Below are 16,897 nucleotides of genomic sequence, written 5' to 3' on the forward strand. Positions count from 1 at the left end.
ATGTCTCCACTGGTATTTTTGCCCATTCATCTTTAGCGATGAGCTCCAACTCTTTCAGATTGGAGGGTCTCCTTGCCATCACCCTGATCTTTAGCTCCCTCCACAGATTCTCAATAGGATTCAAGTCAGGACTCTGGCTGGGCCACTTTAAACGTTTATGTTTTGGTCCGCTAACCATTTCTTCACCACTTTTGCTGTATGTTTTGGGTTGTTGTCGTGCTGAAATGTCCACTGGTGCCCAAGGCCAAGTTTCTCTGCAGACTGCCTGATGTTGTTGTTGAGAATCTTGATGTATTGCTCTTTTTTCATGGTGCCGTTTATTGTGATTAGGTTCCCTGGTCCACTGGCTGAGAAACACCCCCAAATCATTAGGTTCCCACCACCATGTTTGACAGTGGGGATGGTGTTTTTAGGGTCGAAGTATTCTCCTTTTTTACGCCAAATGAAGGATACATCACTGTGGCCAAACAATTCAATTTTTTGTTTCATCTGACCATAAAACAGAAGACCAGAAGTCGTCTTCTTTGTCCAGATGAGCATTTGCAAAGGCCAAGCAGGCTTTTGTGTGCCTTTTCTGGAGAAATGGTGTCCTCCTTGGTCTGCGTCCGTGGAACCCAGCAAGATGCAGCGTCCGTTGGACTGTCTGCCTTGAGACGTTGCCACCAGCAGAGCCCAGATTCACCAGGATGGGCTTGGTGGTGATCCTTGGATTCTTTTTCACCTCTCTCACTATCCTCCTGGCCAGCACAGATGTCACTTTTGGCTTCCGACCACGTCCTCTGAGATTTCCCACAGTGCGGAACGTCTTGTATTGTTGAATAATACTTTGCACTGTAGCCCCTGGAACTTAAACATTTAGATATGGCCTTATAGCCCTTTCTTGACCTGTGAACAGCCACAATGCGCAGCTGCAGGTCCTTAGTGAGCTCCTTTGTCTTAGCCATGAGCGTCCACAAACCAACTGCAGAGAGCTGCTATTTTTCACCTGTTGAGTTGAATAAAACAGCTGTTCCCAATGAATCAGGGTAATTAGGATGCTTTAGAACAGCTTGGACTATTTGAAATGGTATAGAACTTTGGATTTTCCCATAGACTGTGACAGTTTGCAAAGGGTATGAATAATTTTGGACATGCCACTTTTTGTTCAAATGTAAATAAAAGCTGAGGAATATTTTTTTTCCACAATGATGCCTCTTGTACTTCGTCTTATTATCTTCTGGGAGATGCCTGTGTCATTTCCGGTCAAAAAAAAATTGCTGGTTGAATAATTTTTTTTTTTTGGTTGAATTTCGGGCTTCACTGTGTATATATATATATATATATATATATATATATATAGTGTCTCTGCTGCTCTCTGTTAACACTGTAATCTGTGATCAGTGACTCTTTACAGAACTAACTCTCAGTGTGTTTTTCTTTTCTTTGCCGAGTTGAACAGCTGCCCATCCTGCGCATCTGATGCTGTTGCTTCTTCTGCCTTGATCGGGTGCCACTGCTCGCCAGCCTTCTGCACCAGTTTGACCACCATTGAGCTTCATGCTGTACAATGCTGTGCAAACCTAACCCTTATGAACTGACCCTCCTTAACTATCTAATTAACCATTGCTCCACCTGTTTTTCCCCGTTTTGTATTCTAATATTTTATACTAACGCTGTTTGCTATCCGGTGTCGACCAGAGGAGGATGGGTCTTCCCCTTGTTGAGTCTTGGTTCCTCTCAAGGTTTCTTCCTCTTGCTCATAGGGAGTTTTTCCTTGCCCCTGTCGCCACTGGCGACGCTCATGGGGGCTCGGACCTGGATTTTTCTGTAAAGCTGCTTTGTGACAACACCTGTTGTAAAAAGCGCTATATAAATAAACTTTGACTTGACTTTTGATGTAGTCTCAATTTGGTGAAGAAGAAAAAAAACAATTTCACAATCTTTGACCTAAGCCCATATCTTTAGTTCTGCATTGGAGCTACGTAGCTAATTTAGCTGACAAGTAATGACGCTGGCACTGATTTTCTAAGTGATAGTAAGTACACATGCTCTGCAGCAGGTGAGTCCAATCTTATCTGCAATAGGGCTGGTGTGGGTTTTATTCCACACAAACAGGAGCAAACCTGATTCCACTTGTTTAATCGGTTGGTCTCGACCTCCACAACTAACAATGTGTGCTCCTGCTTTGTTGGAACTAAAACCCGCAGCCATACCGGCCCTGATGGACGCATCTAGGTTTGGCAGATGTCAAGAGATCACTACCTACTGGAATGCATGGTGCCAACAGTAAAGTTTGGTGGAGGAGGGATAATGGTGTAGGGCTGTTTTTCAGGATTTGGGCTCTTTAGTACCAGGGTAAAATTAATGCTACAGCATACAAAAGACATTTTAGACAACTACATAATTCCAACAGTTTGGGAAAGGCCTTTTCCTGCTCTGTGCACAAAGAGAGGCCCATAAAGACATGGTTTGACGAATTTGGTGTCGAGGAACATGGAGAAAATCTTTCACACATAAAAAAGTAAAGTATTACTAATCATTTAAAGCTAAGATAAAGTACGGAGAGAAGGACAGCCATGAGTACCTGGTGAGGCAGCCTTCAGCAACATGCTCTTCATGCAGCCCTTGCCGCTCATGGCTAGAGCATAGCACGCTATCGCCACGGAGTAGGGGCGCCTCAGCCGCGGGAAGCGCTCCTTCAGATACTCGCCTGCTCTGCTGAAACTCGTCTGCAAAAGATATTCATGTTTACTGTTCACTTAATCACAGAAGAGCTCTACGGTGTTCTCTATCCTCTTGTGGGTTTAGCCTAGTAATAACACTTTTATAACAGAACAATAAGCCATGAGAGGCTGTGGGTTACTGCGATTTTATCACGGGAAAGTAAAACTATCACAGTAACTCACTGCCTCGAGTGGCTTATTGCTTTTATAAAATGCTGACCAACATAAAATATATTAAAATACACAACGTTTTAGATCATTATTTAAGTTATTATTAATAAAATTTAACATAAACAAGTATTCCGCCAAGAAATGTAGTCCCTTTAGAGTATCGTTGCTAAACCACTGAACGCTGAATGAGGAGAAGAACGTTTGGTCGCCCATCACTGTAAACTGCAGACATTTCATGATTTTTCGTATAACAGTGAACATTTGATAACACAGCACTGTTTAATGCTAAAACTTTCAGTTTATAAGTACTTTTTGGTCACCACATTACCACCGTGAGTCTTCCGCCAGTCTGACGATGCCACTTTTCTCACACTGGGGCTGAATCCCAAACGGCTCCCTGCCCCCTACATAGTGCACTACGTAGGAATTTAAATACTGACTCCTGCAGCCCAGCAATGCAGAATATCACTAAAAATGGTCATTTGGGATTCGTCCACATTCATACTCGACAGGCAGCGCAGTATTCGACAGCAGAAGATAAAATTTCCAAACTTAATGTTACACAGCTCACTATTTAGCTAGGGAGTACGGAGCCGTTTGGGACTCAGTCTGGGTTTGACGCTACTTCTGACTGAAACACGGACATTTGGAGTGTGTGAGACATTCAGGTTCATTCTTTAGACTTTTATAGTGCCGTTTTCAGTGAATCATATCGTGAGTGCTTTAATTCAAGCCTGTGATATTAAAGTTGGAGTTGTTTAGCATGTTTACTATCTTTTAGCCTGTTAGCTAGCTGACCATCCCGGTTCTAGATAAGAATATAAGTTTTCAGCCCCTCAGTTTAAACAGAAGCAGGTTCTTACTTCCTCAGTTCACTCGGTGCTCTCTGTGATCAGCTTTAGAGTCAAAGATTAATCCATTAACAGCTGAAGGGTTTTTTCGTGCCGAGGCGCAGTGATACAGAGTTCAGTCGCTGTGAGGAGGTCAGAGCCGTGGTATATCATGGACTTTACAACAGCTTCGAACGCGGCTCAGCCAATCAGATTTTAGGACCTGAACTATCCGTTTTATGAAGGGCTCTATATAATACAGTGATGTCATCAGCAATCTACTTCTTTAACTCAGTTGTAGGCAAAAGTTGGTAGGTGCAACCCAACATATTAACATTTAAAAAAAAAATACAACAGAAAATATGGCCTGTGCAAAAGTAATGGCATAATTTCTATATTTTCCAGTAGATTTTCAACAGAAATTGTACACATATTTCCATATTTCCATATTTTGGTTTGTTTCTTGTACAAGATGTAGTATTGTGTTATGTGTTATGTCCCACAAAACATGTAATTTGACTGGTGTTTTCAAACTTTTGCATACAACTGTATATCTATGGTTGAATTCTGTGGTGTATTCGAGCAGGAAAACGCTGTGAAAGCACACTCCTCGTCATTTAAGGTGCAACATTCATGCATGCGATGTAAAGGTGCAGGAGAGCAGTGACTGGACGTGTTATAAAAATCAGAATGTAGTTAGTTTGTTATCTCAGTGTTGAAGTTCATGAGGCGACTGCATCATTTACCAACATAGGAACCTAGTATGTGTGTGTGGGTGTGTGTGTGTGTGTTACCTCTGGGACGACTGATGGATCATTACAGGTGACAGCACTCTGAGCTTCAGCCAAGGCAATCAGTACAAATGCAGTGAGGGTCTCTTTGGATTCTGCACCTTGAAGACCACCCTATGCGCATGCATACAAAACAACAATCACTGTTCACTTTCTTAGAAATATCTATTATTGCACTAGAACTAAGCATCAAACTGTGATTATACTGCAACCTTATTGAACCTGCGATTAAAAATGTGGATTAAATTGGGATTTCGGGGGTGGGGAAGCCCTTTCTTTGTTGAGGGAAGTCAACAATGTGGGAACAACCCTCCCAGCTTGGTAGCATTGTGTGATAAGGGGCGACCTAGCTAGTGGGTAGGAGATGGACATGACTAAATTAGGGTGAACTTTATAGTTCTACAGTTACAGACTGTAGTCCATCTGTTTCTCTGAATACCTTGTTAGCCCCCTTTTACTCGTTCTTCAGTGGTCAGGACCCCCATGGACCCCCAACACAAACTGTGCAGCAGCAGATGAGCTATCGTCTCTGACTTTACATCTACAAGGTGGACCGACAAGGTAGGAGTGTCTAATAGAGTGGACAGTGAGTGGACACAGTGTTTAAAAACTCCAGCAGCACTGCTGTGTCTGATCCACTCAGACCAGCACAACACACACTAACACACCACCACTGTGTCAGTGTTACTGCAGCGCTGAGAATGATCCACCACCCAAATAGTACCTGCTCTGTGAGGGTCCATGGGGGTCCTGACCACTGAAGAACAGGGTAAAAGGGGGCTAACAAAGTATCAGAGAAACAGATGGACTACAGTCTGTAACTGTAGAACTACAAGGTGCACCTATATAGTAAGTGGAGCTCATAAATTGGACAATGAGCGTAGAAACAAGGAGGTGGTCATAATGTTAAGTGTATTTTTGGCCATAAAAACACAGTTTAATCTCTTATCCTGCTGTATCTTTCATTCTCTCACCGTCATTGAGGTGGTGTAGACGGGGTTATCCTCTTTGAACGCTCCAGAACTGAGCTGCTTGTGTTTGAGCAGGTAAATCAACGGCCCACATATGTGTTTCTCATCAACACTGATGAAATTCTTAGCCATGGAGAACACCTTCACCACAAACGCAGTGATCCTGAGAAAGAAAAGGTGAGTATGATTGAGCCGCACGCTTTCGACTGCTCTTAAATCTTCTCAGCATCCAAAAATGTATCATCTGCGAACTGTAGAAATACCATGTGCTGGTTCCTTCATTGCGGTAGGGTGGATACGAGTCATCCTTTTTGCGATAGAACAGTTGGTTCTCGTAGCCTGAGGCAGAAGCAGAAAGAGAACCCATCAGACCAGTGACCAATGACATACATTTGCACACAAGTCAGTAACAAACTGCTCTTGTTGTTAGGTTCCAGGTGCTTTAGGCCCTTAGAGGATTACCGTGCTATCTAAAGTTTGTATAAATTTGGAAAATAAATTAGATAAAAGTCATGTACCCATCTCTCGAAATCTTTGCAATGAGAAAAAACACTTTTGGTTTCACTAAAAACCTTACGATGGTTCTTTATAAAGCCATTTAAGTAAATGAGATGTGAAAGTGTAACGAAAGCTTAGGGAACTTTCACATGACATCATTTTCTCCCCCTAGAACCTTCAATTCAAGCCACGAACCTTGTAGGAACTTATAACTTTAGGACTATGTAAAACAATTATCTATTTGTTTGTCCACCCACTTATCCATTCATCTAATTTTCTGTCCATCTATCCGCCGCCCAGTGAGTTTTTTCATCTATTTAGCATCTACTTCCTGTCCATCCATCCATCTGGACATGTATGTATTCGACTTCTTGTCCATTAATCCACGCATCCATTCATCCATCTATTTCACTTAACTATCCAGCAATTTATCTATTCAACCTTCTTTCCAGTCATCCATCCAACTTCTTGTCTATTAATCATCATTTTTGGTGACCAAAAAGTACTAAAAGTTTTAGCATTAAACAGTGCTGTGTTATCATATGTTCACTGTTATACAAAAAATATTTGAAAAAATCATGAAATGTCTGCAGTTTACAGTGATGGACGACCGAACATTCTTTTCCTCATTCAGCGGTCAAAAGTTGCTCAACAACGATATCATACTCTATAGGAACCACAATATTTTTGGCATAATACTTGTTTATGTCCAATTTTATTAATAATAATTACTTAAATAATGATCTAAAACATTTTGTATTTTCATACACTTTATGTTGGCCGCTGTTTTATATAAGCAATAAGCCACTCGAGGCAGTGCGTTACTGTGATTTTATCACGGGGAAGGGAGTTTTACTCCGCTTCATGTCGTGCCTAACAACACCCATGATAAAATCACTGTAACCCACCTCCTCAAGTGGCTTATTGCTTTATTAATCAATCCATTCAACCATTTAGTCATTAATACCCCCAATGGCCCATCCATCTGTGTACCAATCTCTCCAATCTACCTAACTTTCTGCCCATCCATCTTTCTCACCTTTCTGTATGTAGCTAATAGCCTCCTCTCTGCGGTGCATTCCCACACTCTCCCACTGTCTGCTGCGGTCCAGATAGTGTGCAGCTATGAGAGGCAGTGTGATGCTGGCCAAGTTCTGCTCCACACATCCACCGGGCATCTGGATCAGCGCCGCCAGAGAGTCCTTATTGATGGAGTTATCAATGCTGTCTGCCAGCAAATCACCTATTAACACAAACACGTGTGAGCACAACGTGGCAGAAATTACAGTGCGTTCAGTTGGGATGTGTGCTAATAAGGGCTGTCATAATTATTACAAAATTGCCTGATTGTGATTATTTGAGTTCATCACATTTATTTATGCTGATTTTCAAAGTCACTAGATTTCAAAATGATATTGTTATAACAAGCAAATATGAATTGGGTGTGTTTTCATCAACTGGGTTGAGACAAACAAACTGCTGTTGTCGGGAGAAAACCTTGTATCTCCATTAATGACATTTTCATTGTTTGGCATAATTTAAAAATACCTGTTACCCTTTACATTGTATGTAAGTTTCATGATGAATGGAACAAAAGAAACGGCCCAAAATGGCTTGGAAAGACGTCTGGTTCCATTGACTTACATTAAAAGTAAAGTAGGTTTTTTCCTTCTCCTGTAAAGTTACCATTTTGGAGATGCAAGGTTTTGTTCGGACAACAGTGATATATAGATAGGATAGCTAAAAAAGCAAGACAGCTGATCAGCTATTTTGGTCCCCTTGGGCTTGTACTTTTATCAAAGCATAAAATGAACAAGAAAAAGAAGAAAAAATTGCAATTATTTAAAAGGAAATGAATTGCCAGCTAAAATGTTCACCTCTAACGTTGACAAATGTTTCTGGAAGCGAGTTCGGAACGACGGAGAGCGGTTTAGCTTTCTCCACATTAATCTCCTGCTTCCCATCTGTGGAACCAAACAAACACACACACTCAGGTTAACGAGCTGCTGAACGTTTAAGTGCCGAACAAAAGACACAACGGTAAATTTGGCGTTTGACGACTTGTGCTACACTAGGGGGTGATTGTGACAGCTGTGTCTGATCCACTCAGACCAGCACAACACACACTAACACACCACCACCATGTCAGTGTTACTGCAGTGCTGAGAATGATCCACCACCCAAACAGTACCTGCTCTGTGAGGGTCCATGGGGGTCCTGACTTTTTTTTAAAAACCTCCATTTGAAGGGCGATGTAGCTCTAAAACTTCGCCCTACCCCTCTATCTTAATGAGAACTGGGACACCCTAACCCTAGACGTGAACGCTCAAAACGAAGGGCTAAGGGCTAAGAGGTAGGGGCGAGGGGTGAAATGGGATTGGGCCTTTGTGTGATAGAAAGGGGACAGAAAGGAATCTCACCGCTGCCTCCTTTATCAGCAGGGTCCAACACGTAACTCCTCACATCCATCTTCTGAATTCCTTCCACCTGCACCAACACATGGCCACATTCACCAAGTTTAGGCATTGTACACTCAGAAAGTGTAGAGAAAACACATCAAGTGGGAGAATCTGACTCTAAAGGGACACTCTGGATAGAGGAAAACATGAAACCATCCCTTTGCCTGTCGTAAACATGCCTAATCACATCTTACAGCAATGACAGAGAAGTTTCTACAACAGATTTCCTGGTTTAAACACTGGGAAGTGCCATTCTGATGATGTATCCTGAAGATAGGAGATAATACTGAAAGTCTACGGCTGCTGTGGGGCTGGTTTGAAAACTAATGAGAAGAAACCATGGCAAGATGCAGTACTATACACAGAAATTAGAGGTGCACTGATCTGAATTTTCATCTCTGATGGTCCACTTGTGTGATTTTTATTAGCCTTTTTTTTAATATGCAAAGCTTACACTATGTGGGCGCATGAAACTTGCTAGTACCGGTACGTTTTGTTAGCCAAAGTTGCAATATAAAGAACATGAATGTTCCTCTTTTAATGAGCCAAACTGAAATCCTAAATTAGAAAAAAGAAAAATCAGCCTTTTAAATCATATAAATCAAATTCTACAAATGCTACATCAGCTATGTTTCCATTCAAAGGATTTTTTGTTGATGTATGGCTTTTATTTTAAAATAAAATAACATTAAATTAAATAAACAAAATGTCCTCATGAGCAGAAAACACTCTGAGACACAGAATTTATTACTTGCACAAGACACAGCAGTAAAAAAAGAAAACTGAATGTTTAAAATACGTAACAATACACAAAATTCATAGATCCCTTTCATAGAATACGACTGTGTCAATTCAACTCGTTTCCATTTATCAAATCAATCAACGTTACAAATGAACAATATTTGAGATTAAACGCAGCTAAAAAACTGGCCACAAGATAAAACACTAGCAAAGAACTAAAACGCTAACCATGAGCTAAAAAACTAGCCACAAGCTAAAATACTAGCTATCCACAAGCTAAAATACTAGCTCTGAGCTAAAATACTAGCCACAAGCTAAAATACTAGCCACAAGCTAAAATACTAGCTATGAGCTAAAATACTAGCTATGAGCTAAAATACTAGCCACAAGCTAAAATAATAGCCACAAGCTAAAATACTAGCTATGAGCTAAAATACTAGCCACAAGCTAAAATACTAGCTATGAGCTAAAATACTAGCCATGAGCTAAAATACTAGCTATGAGCTAAAATACTAGCCACAAGCTAAAATACTAGCTATGAGCTAAAATACTAGCCATGAGCTAAAATACTAGCTATGAGCTAAAATACTAGCCACAAGCTAAAATACTAGCTATGAGCTAAAATAATAGCCACAAGCTAAAATACTAGCTATGAGCTAAAATACTAGCCACAAGCTAAAATACTAGCCACAAGCTAAAATACTAGCTATGAGCTAAAATGCCAGCCACAAGCTAAAATACTAGCCACATGCTAAATTGCTGGCCATGAGCTAAAATCCTAGCCACAAGCTAAAATACTAGCTATCCACAAGCTAAAATACTAGCTCTGAGCTAAAATACTAGCCACAAGCTAAAATAATAGCCACAAGCTAAAATACTAGCTATGAGCTAAAATACTAGCCACAAGCTAAAATACTAGCTATGAGCTAAAATACTAGCCATGAGCTAAAATACTAGCTATGAGCTAAAATACTAGCCACAAGCTAAAATACTAGCTATGAGCTAAAATACTAGCCATGAGCTAAAATACTAGCTATGAGCTAAAATACTAGCCACAAGCTAAAATACTAGCTATGAGCTAAAATAATAGCCACAAGCTAAAATACTAGCTATGAGCTAAAATACTAGCCACAAGCTAAAATACTAGCCACAAGCTAAAATACTAGCTATGAGCTAAAATGCCAGCCACAAGCTAAAATACTAGCCACATGCTAAATTGCTGGCCATGAGCTAAAATCCTAGCCACAAGCTAAAATACTAGCTATCCACAAGCTAAAATACTAGCTCTGAGCTAAAATACTAGCCACAAGCTAAAATAATAGCCACAAGCTAAAATACTAGCTATGAGCTAAAATACTAGCCACAAGCTAAAATACTAGCTATGAGCTAAAATACTAGCCATGAGCTAAAATACTAGCTATGAGCTAAAATACTAGCCACAAGCTAAAATACTAGCTATGAGCTAAAATACTAGCCATGAGCTAAAATACTAGCCACAAGCTAAAATACTAGCTATGAGCTAAAATAATAGCCACAAGCTAAAATACTAGCTATGAGCTAAAATACTAGCCACAAGCTAAAATACTAGCCACAAGCTAAAATACTAGCTATGAGCTAAAATGCCAGCCACAAGCTAAAATACTAGCCACATGCTAAATTGCTGGCCATGAGCTAAAATCCTAGCCACAAGCTAGTCAGTATGTTATGGCAATTCTGGGAAGCCAAAGTTACAACAAGAATGAAAACATGTCAAATCGAACTTTTCCTACATAGTGTAGCTAAAAAACAGGTGGAGCTCATAAAGTGACCAGAGAGTGAAAAGACAGAGTCTGATATAGTTTTCCATGCAGATTCTCACCACCACGCGAAGAGTCTTCCTGATGGCATCCTGTCCAGCGAAGGAGCGCGCCGTGGCTGTGACCTGCAGGGGGAACTCTCCCGCTTTGAGAGGGATGACGGTATAACGCAGAAGCACAGAGGAACGTGCTTGGACCGACACCTGCTGCTTATGATCTCCAGTAAACGCCACACTGCACATGTCGCTCGTCTTCTCCAGGATCACCAGCACCTACAAACAGACACAAACAATACACAGACACACACCGATCAGGCATAACATTATGACCACCTCCTTGTTTCTACACTCATTGTCCATTTTATCAGCTCCACTTACTATATAGGTGCACTTTGTAGTTCTACAGTTACAGACTGTAGTCCATCTGTTTCTCTGCATACTTTTTAGCCCCCTTTTACCCTGTTCTTCAGTGGTCAGGACCCCCATGGACCCTCACAGAGCAGGTACTATTTGGGTGGTGGGTCATTTCAGCACTGCAGTAACACTGATGTGGTGGTGGTGTGTGAGTGTGTGTTGTGCTGGTCTGAGTGGATCAGACACAGCAGTGCTGCTGGAGTTTTTAAACACCTCAGTGTCACTGCTGTACTGAGAATAGTCCACCAACCAAAAACATCCAGTCAACAGCGTCCTGTGGGCAGCGTCCTGTGACCACTGATGAAGGACTAGAGGATGACCAACACAAACTGTGCAGCAGCAGATGAGCTATCGTCTCTGACTTTACAACTGCAAGGTGGACTGACAAGGTAGGAGTGTCTAATAGAGTGGACAGTGAGTGGACACAGTGTTTAAAAACTTCAGTGATCCACTCATCCACTCAGACCAGCACAACACTCACTAACACACCACCACCAAGTCAGTGTTACTGCAGTGCTGAGAATGATCCACCACCCAAATAGTACCTACACTGTGAGGGTCCATGGGAGTCCTGACCACTGAAGAACAGGGTAAAAGAAGGCTAACAAAGTATGCAGAGAAACAGATGGACTACAGTCTGTAACTGTAGAACTACATATATACATATATATATATATATATATATATATATATATATACACATAACCTAACAGTAACCTAGCTGGACAGGTAACGTATATTGATGTAAAATATTAAAACCATGAGGTCACATTTGGAAATGACCTGTAAATCCTGGTTCATGTAGTTGTGCAGCACGGCTTTGACCTCCACATGTTCGTGTCGGGCGGCAGTGCGAGGAAGACGCAGGTCGATGAAGAAAGGCTTCCACGCTCGGACATTATAAGGCTCCGCTACACAAAAACCTGCAGGAGCGCAAAACTCTTTCAGATGCAGAATCCATTACTTGCACATGACACAGCAGTAAGAAAGAAAGCTGAAGGTTTAAAGCATGAAAATTCTAAAATTCATAGTTTTGTTTCATAGAATACGACTGTCTCAATTCAATACGCCTCCATTTATTAAAACAATATAAATGAACAACACTTGAGCCACAATCTAAAACACTAGCAACAAAAAAAATACTAGCCATGACCTAAAATACTAGCCACAAGCTAAAATACTAGCTATGAGCTAAAATGCCAGCCACAAGCTAAAATACTAGCTATGAGCTAAAATACTAGCCACAAGCTAAAATACTAGCCATGAGCTAAAATACTAGCCACAAGCTAAAATACTAGCCACAAGCTAAAATACTAGCCATGAGCTAAAATATTAGCCACAAGCTAAAATACTAGCCACAAGCTAAAATACTAGCCACAAGCTAAAATGCCAGCCACAAGCTAAAATAATAGCTATGAGGTAAAACGTCAGCCGCAAGCTAAAATACTAGCCATGAGCTAAAATCCCAGCCAAAAGCTAAAACACTAGCTAGCTATGAGCTAAAACATCAGCCTCAAGTTAGCTAAAAAACTATTCACAAGCTAAAATACTAGATTAAGAGACCCTTATTAGTCCCACAATGGGATTTCACCTCTGCAATCTAACCCATCCGTGCAGTGAGACACCACATACACACTAGTGAACACCCACACTAGGGGGCAGTGAGCACACTAGCCCGGAGCAGTGGGCAGCCCTATCCACGGCGCCCGGGGAGCAGTTAGCGTTAGATGCCTTGCTCAAGGGCACTTCAGTCATGTACTGTCAGCTCAGGAGATCGAACAAGGCTGGTTCCACAACCTTCAGCCCACGACTGCCCCAAATCTTGTCAGGGGAGAGCATCAGCACAGTCCCCCACTACCAGAAATTATGTAGTCGAGATTCCTGCATTTGGGGAATTCGCAAGGGTCAGTACAACCAAGGTGCAATGGCCGAGCCTCACCCTGGGTGAACCACCTTCGTGATCATGGTGTCACCCCTGCCAGGTAAGTAACTAGCTACAAGATAAAACGCTAGTGAGTCACAAGTTAAAACGCCACAACAGGGATGTAACAACATTAGCCTATTCCCTAAAGCATACAGCAATGCACAGAAGCCATGTCTGTGGTTAGCAGGCATAACTGTTGTTCAAACTGTAAATTAAAAATAAATCAGTCCTCTCTTTTCAAAAGTATGTGAGTTGTAGTACATATATTAGCCATTACTGATAAATATGAGCCATCATAGAGTGTAAATCACATGAAGAATAATCAGTAGCCACGTTTACATGCAGCCTAATAAATCTTTAATAATCAAACTCAATCAGAATAGAATACGTCCATGCATACACCTCAATCGCAATAGACTAGTCCGATTGAGGCCATTCAGAATACAATTTATATCCGAGGTGGGTAATCCTGTAAATAATCCGTTAAATAGAAGAATAATATCCGTGTAAACGCCTGTATCTGATTACATATCAGAAAGTTTAAGTCCGTTCTGATCATGTTCGTCGCGACATAGTGAAAGTTTATACCGTTCAACATGGCGGAGCAGAAACTGGTCTGCAAAGGAGACGAAGTTTATGCTCTGGTCTTTAAAAGACGGCGGTGGGACGGACGTCCAGCTTATGTGTCTCAGAACATGACGTCTTCCTCTCGGCCTTCTTTAACAAGGACATGTGAAGGACGTTTTCCTGGGTCTGACATCATTTTAAAGTGATTAAAAACACAAGCACTGGTCACTGCTGCTCATCTCACTCTGACTGGACTCACGTGATGCTGGTTGGCATGGTAACGTCTACACTAAGTGGTTCTCTATGCCTGTGCATCATTTTGGATCTGATTATTTTTGTGCATGTAAACAGAGATTTTCAGTCAGATTGTTGAGTAGAGTGAGAATAAGAACACCTCAGTCTTAATCTGTAATCTGAATGTATTCAATCAGTCTGGCAAAAATCTGCATGTAAACACAGACAGTGAAAGTGTAACTGAACAAATATGGCAGGCATAAGTAAAGAAACTAATGCTCTTATTTAATCTGGTTACTGAGCCTCTCAGAACTGCAGGAACTTCAACTCATCAGAAATAAAGATTACCTGTGTCACGTGAGGCGCTGATACCCAGAACCCCCCATTCAGTGATGCTGTCCGGGAGAACAGAGTCCACCTGCATAATAGCCAATCTGGACAAAGACACACAGAGAGCCACAGTGAAATACACTTTCCCAAAGCAATCTGTAGGTGGTCTTTAGGCCTGCAGGAGCACAGTTAGTCTTACCAAGGCAATTTTGAGTGATTAAAGTTAAAAAAAAAAACTAACCACAAGCAACAAACCCTAGCCACAAACTGAAATGCTAGCAACAAGCTAACGTACTACATACAAGTTAAAATGCTAGCCACTCGTTAAAACGCCACACACAAAATACTAGCCACGAAAACGATAGCCATAAGTTACTAACCACAAACTAAAATGCTAACCACGAGGTAAAAGCTAGCAACAAGCTAAATCAATAGCCATAAGTTTAAAAACTAACCAGGTGACACTGGAAAACAAGAGGGTATAAGAAATGGGATTGGGCCCAACTTATGATGTGATGTCGGGATGGTATGAACGTTTTCCACCTGGGTGATTTGAGGGTGTACTGAGAGTGCAGTTGTACAAACCCAAATCCAAAAATTGTTTGGAAATCACTGATCTTTAAACATAAAAACATACTTTGACCTGTATTTAAACAAAACCAATACGAAGACAAGATAATTAACATTTTATCTTATCAGCTTCACTGTTTTTTGTAAATAAACGCTCATTCTGAAATGAATGCCTGTGTCAGGATCCATTTAAGATTTTAATGTTCAGAAAAGATTTTAAAAAGAGGTCATGCAATTATGTCTGGGGTTAAAAGGAGCATCCAGGAACGGCCAAGCCCTCTGTAAGTAAGGACGGGTCAAGGCTCACCACTTTGCCAAAGAATGCATCATGAAATAGTCCAGCTGATTAAGAATAATGTTCCCAAACAAGCGTTTGCAAGGATTCACCCTCTATGGTGCATGAGAGGGTATCAAAAAATTCAGGGAATCCAGGGGAATCTCTGTGGGTAATCTCTGAATGCGCATGACCTCCGATCCCTCAGATGGCACTGCATCGAAAACCGGTATGCCTCTGTGATCCATACCACTCTGTGAGCTCGGGAATACTTTGACAAAGGACTGTCAGTAAGCACTGTTTGCACAGATGCAAGTTAAGACTGTACTATGCACAGCAGACATGACATTTCAACAACATCCAGAAACTTTTTGGAATGTGTTGCACGCTCTCAAATTTAGAATGAGAACATACGCCATATTTCCTAAAGTATTCACTCAACCATCCAAATCATTGAATTCAGGTGTTCCAATCACTTCCATGGCCACAGGTGTATAAAACCAAGCACCTAGACCTGCAGACTGCTTCTACAAACATTTGTGAAAGAATGGGTCGCTCTCAGGAGCTCAGTGAATTCCAGTGTGGTGCTGTGATTGGATGCCACCTGTGCAACAAGTCCAGTCATGAAATTTCCTCGCTACTAAATATTCCACAGTCAACTGTCAGTGGTGTTATAACAAAGTGGAAGCGGTTGGGAACGACAGCAACTCAGCCACGAAGTGGTCGACCACGTAAAATGACAGAGCGGGGTCAGCGGATGCTGAGGCGCATAGTTCGCAGAGGTTGTCAACTTTCTGCAGAGTCAATCGCTACAGACCTTCAAACTTCATGTGGCCTTCAGATTAGCTCAAGAACAGCGTAGAGAGCTTCATGGAATGGGTTTCCACCGCGTTGAATGCAGTGGTGTAAAGCACTGCCACTGGACTCTAGAGCAGTGGAGACATGTTCTCTGGAGTGACGAATCAAGCTTCTCTGTCTGGCAATCTGATTGATGAGTCTGGGTTTGGCGGTTGCCAGGAGAACGGTACTTGTCTGACTGCACTGTGCCAAGTGTGAGGTTTGGTGGAGGGGGGATTATGGTGTGGGGTTGTTTTTCAGGAGTTGGGCTCGGCCCCTTAGTTCCAGTGAAAGGAACTCTTATTGCTTCAGCAGACCAAGAGATTTTGGACAATTTCATGCTCCCAACTTTGTGGGAACAGTTTGGGGACGGCCCCTTCCTGTTCCAACATGACAGCGCACCAGTGCACAAAGCAATGTCCATAAAGACATGGATGGTTTGGTGTGGAAGAACTTGACTGGCCTGCACAGTCCTGACCTCAACCCAATAGAACACCTTTGGGATGAATTAGAGCGGGAGACTGTGAGCCGGGCCTTCTCGTCCAACATGAGCGTCTGACCTCACAAATGTGCTTCTGGAAGAATGGTCAAAAATTCCCATAAACACTCCTAAACCTTGTGGAAAGCCTTCCCAGAAGAGTGGAAGCTGTTATAGCTGCAAAGGGTGGGCTGACATCACATTAAACTCTATGGATTAAGAATGGGATGTCAGTCAAGTTCATATGCATGTGAAGGCAGACGAGCAAATACTTTTGGCAATATAGTGTATTTACAAAATAACAATGAAGT

The 16,897-nt window shown here is 41.6% G+C and overlaps 1 protein-coding gene and 1 non-coding gene across 3 annotated transcripts in view; both read right to left on the reverse strand.

Annotated features, from left to right (window-relative positions):
• Window positions 1-16,897, reverse strand: part of LOC118804612 (complement C3-like) — a 52,595-nt gene that overhangs the window by 12,895 nt on the left and 22,803 nt on the right. For both annotated transcript variants that reach the window (XM_036565164.1, XM_036565162.1), the window contains 10 exons: window positions 14,446-14,531; window positions 12,156-12,295; window positions 11,022-11,231; window positions 8,384-8,450; window positions 7,841-7,927; window positions 7,003-7,206; window positions 5,729-5,804; window positions 5,469-5,628; window positions 4,498-4,608; window positions 2,564-2,708 (listed from right to left, as the gene is read on the reverse strand). In XM_036565164.1, the coding sequence (XP_036421057.1) occupies window positions 2,564-2,708; window positions 4,498-4,608; window positions 5,469-5,628; window positions 5,729-5,804; window positions 7,003-7,206; window positions 7,841-7,927; window positions 8,384-8,450; window positions 11,022-11,231; window positions 12,156-12,295; window positions 14,446-14,531 (1,286 nt within the window). The remainder of the gene's footprint in view (window positions 1-2,563; window positions 2,709-4,497; window positions 4,609-5,468; window positions 5,629-5,728; window positions 5,805-7,002; window positions 7,207-7,840; window positions 7,928-8,383; window positions 8,451-11,021; window positions 11,232-12,155; window positions 12,296-14,445; window positions 14,532-16,897) is intronic.
• Window positions 13,199-13,362, reverse strand: LOC118804662. The gene has a single exon (XR_005007004.1). It is a non-coding gene; the product is annotated as a U1 spliceosomal RNA (small nuclear RNA).

Source organism: Colossoma macropomum, unplaced genomic scaffold (genome assembly GCF_904425465.1).
Source record: "Colossoma macropomum unplaced genomic scaffold, Colossoma_macropomum, whole genome shotgun sequence".
In the NCBI taxonomy this organism is placed as follows: Eukaryota; Metazoa; Chordata; class Actinopteri; order Characiformes; family Serrasalmidae; genus Colossoma; species Colossoma macropomum.